The 6,572-nt window shown below is 46.1% G+C and overlaps 1 protein-coding gene across 1 annotated transcript; it reads left to right on the top strand.

The window, feature by feature from the left end:
- The first annotated feature begins 388 nt into the window (after positions 1–388).
- LOC137913867 (14 kDa phosphohistidine phosphatase-like) lies at positions 389–3,736 on the top strand. The gene is made up of 3 exons (XM_068757491.1): positions 389–913; positions 3,048–3,175; positions 3,260–3,736. Exons 1-3 carry the CDS (start codon positions 838–840, stop codon positions 3,350–3,352), a joined length of 297 nt encoding a protein of 98 aa, XP_068613592.1. The 5' UTR covers positions 389–837; the 3' UTR covers positions 3,353–3,736.
- Positions 3,737–6,572: the final 2,836 nt, after the last annotated feature.

The raw sequence follows: 6,572 nt of genomic DNA on the forward strand, positions 1-6,572 counted from the left end.
TGGCGGTCGGATGGAACTCCGATCGGCCCCCGAGACGTCACCACGGCAACCACCTGCTCCTCGTAAACCCCAGCTGGGCTCTCGAGGCTGAGGTGGGGAGCGATGAGAATCCTCACATACCAGACAACACCCATAAAAAATCTGGTGTTGTTTACTAGTGAGGGGTGCTGTCGTGCAGAATAGATCTATTTCCTTTCCAGGATTGCCACTCTCAATCCTGTTGGTGGAGGCTGGCATGTTCCTGGGTACTCTGCGGCAACCGATAGCCCAGTGGTCTGCGCTCCCACATTTGTAACAGTGGTCGCATTTCCCCCGTGGATTCGTCTGCTGACACTGGAAGCACCGTCTGCTGGGGCGTGTTCTCTGTGATCTGTGGAAGTTACCGCCACTTTGTCCCCTGGGAGGCGATGCTGGCTGCTGCAGGCTCGACAGGCGTGCAGTGAGGTTCTGTATGGCCTCACATATAGCTTTATTTCCTTGATCCACTTTTTCCAATAATGTGTCACGTTTTTGGGGCTTTTCTTGACTCTTGGTGCTCGTAGGGCTACTGTCATAACTACAGCTCTCTGAAGAAATTGTACTGGACTCATGACTCGCCGCCGACACCTTAACTCTGGATGTTATCGCCAGCTTACTCTTTCTCTCAGTCTCCATGTTGTAGGCAGCTGTCATTTTCTCCAGCAGGACTTTGTCTGCAACCCTTGGATTCTGTAAGTGTGGTTTTAAGTCCATGTGGATGGTGTCGTCCTGGAGTCCGGTAAGAATCGTTTGTAAAAACTGATTTTGAATAAGTTCTGGGCTGTATTTTAATCCAGTGTCAGCTCGTTCGGATGCAAAATGTGTTTGCTGCCTCAAGTCCATCGCTCGAACCAAAAACTGGACTGGAGTTTCTCTGGGCTCTTGTGCAACACGGGTGAGTAAGTGGTACAACTCAGTCGCATCTTTTTCAACAAAGTGAGTCCGAAGTATTTGTTTTAGTGCTTGCATTGACAGATCGTCCCCACTTTCCAAGTAGCTTCTTAGCTTTGTGCCAGGGATAATGGCCTGAATAACTGCATCAACAATTTCACCCTCTTCATATCCTTTCTTCATTGCTTTTGTAATTTGCCTGTCCAAACTTGCATATCCCAGCTTATCCTTTTGATCGTGTTCACCAATTTGACCACTAATCTTCAAGTCTTTTCTATACATCGGGTGCACAACAGTTCTTTCCGGCACATTCAGAGCAGCAGGCTCATAGCAGCAGCAGGCTCAGTCTTGGGTGCCGTGCCTTCCGTGGCCGCATGAGGGCGCTCTAGCGACGATTAGGGTAGATTATTCTAAATTTTAAGGTATTTTTAAGGAGCTTAAGGCAGGGCAGGGGTGGGCAAACTTTTTGACATGCGGGCCACATTGGGTTTGAAATTTTGACAGAGGGGCCGGGCCAGAAGCATTTGGATGAGTGTTTGGCCCAGATATACTAAAGCGTTGTGTGTAGTGTGCAAACCTCAGCACAGTAAACACACAGATAAATGTACAACCCGATTTACTAACAGTGTGTACCAAGGACTGCGTCTTTCAAATGTGCAAAATAGCCTTTATCCAGGTAGTACGTTTGTCTCAATGAATATGCAAGATGCAGCATTTACACATATTTTGGCACAACAGTGTGAGGAGAAATGTAAAATGTAAATGTAAATAAGGGGACGGGAGTGATGCGTCAATTCTTTCTAAATCAGAGAAGCGACGGCAGACCTCGGCAGGAGCCTCCCGTTCTTGCGTTGATTGCTTGCTAGCGTAGTTTGCATCCTTCGTGGCAAAGTGCCGGCTGATATTATATTCTTTAAAAACCGCAACGGCTTCTTGGCATATCAGACATACAGCCGTAGATTGGATTTCGGTGAAAGAAAATCTTGTTGTCCACTCTTTATTAATCACTCGGCCCTCACCGTCTACTTTCCTTTTCTTTGGTCCGCTCATTTCTCCAGTGGGGTTCAGATAGCAATGGGCAAAAAGAAACAAAAGCAGAGTAACACGCTACACGCCACCGGTGGTCAGTGCGCCATCTGCTGGTGAAACACGGGTATTGCAGGGACAAAATGAAAGTTATGATCTTGAATTTTTTGGTAATTGGACAAGTTCGGCGGGCCGTATTGAAAAGCATAACGGGCCGTGGTTTGCCCATGTCTGAGTTTAAGGTCTGATGGAGCCTCCAAATCACACAGAGTGGAATACGAAGAGAACAAATGGATCCATGCATGTAGATAGAATATATTAGCCTAATTAATATAAAGTCACCTTTGACGCACATTCAGAGTTAAAAAGTCAGTTTAATGTATTTCTGAAACATGCACAAAATGATTTTTGTCATCCAATCACCATCAGCTGTGGTACTTGGGTTAGTTTAGCGTTAGCACATCGCTGCCAACACTGTTGGTAGGATTTAACGGCAGCAGCTGCCGTCACATGCTCGAATGCAGGGCATTGATTGGGCCTTAGCATGATGGTTAGTTGTACTAATACTAGAATCAAGCCGTAATCAAATGAGATCAATTATAGATTTAAAAATCAATGTAAAGAAAACCAATACTTAATTCACAGCTTCTAGCCAGTCACTTCCTGCTTGCACTGATAATGATAAAAGGCTGAATTGGGCCATATCATCCGCTAATAAGATGATCACCTCTCAGTGACCTCCACAAAAATCCGTATGCTGGTCTATGAACGTGTTTTCGTTCTTCCATGAGTTCATTCATTCCCGGCACATGGCCTGACACGCCATGAGCTTCAACAGAAACAGCAGGTGGAGGCAGCGCACGTGCACAAGCAGCTGTTTGCACCAAAAGCGTTGACACAGTTTTATTGTTAGATGCCAGTTCAACACGTTTACTGTATTAAAGCTGCGTTTACGTTTTCTTTAGCTCTAATTTCTAAAATCAAAGACATTTTTTTGTTTGTGTTATCTTAATCCAGATTATCTTGCTGTGTTTTTTTATTTATAGATTATATTTACACATAGAATAATGATAGTCCGATGTCACATTTTTTTATATTTATTTTTTTTACAGCCGATATCTATGACAAGGTTTCTGAGGAGCTGGAGAAGGGAGGCCTCCTGGACTGTGAGTGTGTCGGAGGAGGGAGGATCAAACACGACCCCCAGGCCAAGCAGATCCACGTTTATGGATACTCCATAGTGAGATAACTAAAGAGTACCGGTATTGATTTTTTTTTTTTATATTCCCCCACTAAGTAGACAGTAATGTGCTTTTATTTCCAGGGATTTGGGAGAGCAAACCACGTCACAGCTACCGAGAAACTAAAGGCTCAATATCCAGGCTATGAGGTCACCTGGGACAATGAGGGATACTGAACTGGACTTGGACCCGCCTCTGGCGAGCCCCTTTTCTCCTAGACTCGTATCACAGTATATGTACTTGTGAGAACACGGCCTTAAGGACTAGTCCTGACAAGCAGCGACATGAACTGATGAGAAAACACTCCCTTCCCTTTGGCTGTTGTTTTTCAGGCTGTAAAACAAATTCTTGATTACCTTGGATCTATAAATAAACAACTGGCAAAGCGACATGTCATCGCTCACGGGCTTGTTTTAGAGTCACGTGGCCTCGTGCATTTGACCTAATAAAGGATTTTTTGAGGCAAAGCATAAACAAGTTTAGTTTTTGTTTAATTATTAATGTACCCTGATGCCTACTTTACTCTGTGACAACTGCCGTTTGTTTTCCTGTCTGTGGCTGCTGAGCATCCTGTTAATGGTCTTTATTAAATATGGGTCAGTGAGTCCAAATGAATATGATGATCGTTAATGATTAACAGTAGGCGGACAAATTTCAGAATCAGTCCCTGGCCAGAATCGGGCGATTTGAAATGGATCCCAGTACAGCGGGTACGCTTCGGTGTGCTGCGATGGTTTACGCCTCATATGCTCTGGTTGACGGGTCTTGTGTTCTAAATCAATTGCAACATTTCCGTTTCGCTTCGAGGGATTTGAACACAAAAGAAGTAAAAAGTATCACCAACGAAACGACCGTCACTACCATTCAATCTCTTTCAGCCGAATGTAATCCAGTGCGTCGTTACCCTTCGGTTATAACCTGGTCAGGTATTCTACAATGGAGTTAAAAAAATGCTGCTGCAGGAAACTGCTGTTAAAGGATTTAAACAGATATGCTGCCAAAAAAAAGTCATGAATTAACATGCTGGCAGAAACTTAAGGAGCTGCACTCAAAACTGAAGAGGGACACCCTCAACGTAACATCCATCCATCTTCAACCACTTTATCCGGGGGGGTCGAGGGGGCAGCAGCCCAAGCAGGGAAGCCCAGACTTCCCTCTCCCCGGCCACTTCTTCCAGCTCTTCCGAGGGGGATCCCGATGCGTTCCCAGGCCAGCCGAGAGACATCGTCTCTCCAGCGTGTCCTCAGTCCGTCCCCGTGGTCTCCTCCCGGTGGAGGAGGCATCCTGAATCGATGCCCGAGCCACCTCATCTGGCTCCTCTCAATGCGGAGGAGCAGCGGCTCTACATATATATATGAATGTGTTAATAATAGAGCAACTCTTCAGTCTGCTTTATTGCGTAATGTCTGAATATTTGACCGGCCTTATGCTTTATGTTGTTATTTATTCTGCCAGAATGACTTCAATGCAACTGGAGACTTCCCAATCTTGAGCTGCTCTAAGTTACTGTAAGGAAGTAGCATCTGCATGAGGTGTTGTACAATACATTCCCATATATACTGGAGGAGGTTGTTTTATGATGGTTTGTTGCACTTGCATGCTGGGAGATTTTAAAGTCCGGGCGTTATCTGTTGTAGAAAGGGGTCAGATCAACCAGCAGACGCTCTAGGTTGCGTTGGAACCTTCAGATCGCTCGCGTTGAAGAGGAACAAAGATGTTGCAGCCGAGGCTCGCATCGGTTGTCCTGCTATTGACTCTACAGTTCGGTAAGAGGACCTCCGGCCGGCGGCAGCCATCAAGGGAGAGCTTGTAGCGACAGAACAGCTGGCCGGGTTTAACACAGCTGCTGATGTTGGTTAACAGTTAAATCATAATTCACTTGAGTAATGTAACTATTATTCTCAATGACGATAGGAAGAAATAAAAAGAAACAATCCTAGCCGATCTCATCTGGATCGGATCCAGAATGGAGTCAGTATAAAAAAAGATTTCATTTTATTCCATTTATGGATTCAAAAATCAGTTAAAAATACACATCGACTCTGATTCACGTTTACTCTTCATGGTTGGAGTATAAAGACACCAAGAACGTTCTAGAACCTTTTGATGCTGATCCAGATCACCATGTGGACGGTGTAGATCCAGTTAGGATGGGAACGAGCTGCTCGGCGGAGGTCTGTGCTGTCTGAGCGCTTTCCTCGTTATTATTGTAATCAGAATGAATCACGTGCGGCAGCGGTTCCGCTCCTCGCCGCTCCGGTCCGGGATTTCAGACCTGATGACGGAGACCGCTTCACCGGATTGGTCCTCCCACAGATCGCTCCGCGAGGTCAGACACACTTTTTGAACAACACAAACAAATAAACCCATTCTGACGCACGCGCACACAAACACGAACGCGCTTCAAACTATTAGACGTCAAAGTCAGCATTTACAAACGTAAACAATCAACTCTGCCCGGTGGAACTTCCTGTTCCGGTGTAGTAGTTCAGCGGTTCCCCGGACCTACTTCTCCTGTTGTCGCTGACAGGCGGTGCTTCGGTCGCTCCTAAACATGGCCTCCATGATGGAGCGGCCGCTTCAACCTTCATTTTTCGCTAATGTTTCGTCGGGAAGCTTTATCGTGCCAGCCTTGTGAAACGGATGTGAGATCGGTTTAAGTTGTCTGGGAAGCTGGAGAGGAAAAAGCGGATCGCATCGAACCATTTTCTCACTTTTCTCTCGGCGCTGCTGCGCGCTAGTTTCCCGGTTTTGTGGCAGCGCCCTCCGTTAACTTGACGCGAGTCGTTAACATTTAAAGTGGGGCGGCGAATAAGTGCGCAGAAGCTGCCCTGGTTTCTCATGCGCGCTAACAGCTAGCCCTCTAGCTAACGCTAATGCTAACAGAAGTGGTCTAACTGGACGGTCTGTGGAAGCTAACTGCTAATAGCTAGCTATTGCTACTATCGGGGTGTGAGTTGAGAACCGGCGCGTTGAATCTACACTCGTCTTTTGGTGGTTGTCTCACGAAAGTGTTGCTTTTGGGATTCGACCCATTTAGCTGCTCCGGTAAGTTGCTCAGCTAAATGCTAACGTGCTGTGTAGCGCCGCTACTGCTGATGGCTTCTGACAGAAGGACCCAGGCGGTTAAACCTCCGACGCCTCCTCGCCGTTTGATCTTCTGCCGAGTTCCGCGTCGTTTGGACCCGCTGATGACGAACTCGGGCTCGGGTCGTGCGCGTTGCTAAGCTAGCCTGTTAGCGTTGCGCTCTGGCGGCTGGAGTCCAACTTGTGTGTTCCGGAACAGAATTATTCAAACCATCTGAAGTTCATCAGCTGTTTAATTCAAATAAATATTAATTAGCGGGTTTAGTATTAACATAACAAAGTGTTTATTTCCTATGTTCAACATGTTTT

The sequence above is a fragment of the Brachionichthys hirsutus genome, unplaced genomic scaffold (genome assembly GCF_040956055.1).
Source record: "Brachionichthys hirsutus isolate HB-005 unplaced genomic scaffold, CSIRO-AGI_Bhir_v1 contig_445, whole genome shotgun sequence".
Lineage (NCBI taxonomy): Eukaryota > Metazoa > Chordata > Actinopteri > Lophiiformes > Brachionichthyidae > Brachionichthys > Brachionichthys hirsutus.

Excerpts from the sequence above, each read along its gene's own strand:
- LOC137913867 (XM_068757491.1), top strand. The coding sequence starts at position 838 with ATGTGTTTGCTGCCTCAAGTCCATCGCTCGAACCAAAAACTGGACTGG. Across the intron at positions 914-3,047 it reads TGGGCTCTTGTGCAACACGG|CCGATATCTATGACAAGGTT; the intron begins GTGAGTAAGTGG and ends TTTTTTTTACAG. Across the intron at positions 3,176-3,259 it reads ACGTTTATGGATACTCCATA|GGATTTGGGAGAGCAAACCA; the intron begins GTGAGATAACTA and ends TTTTATTTCCAG.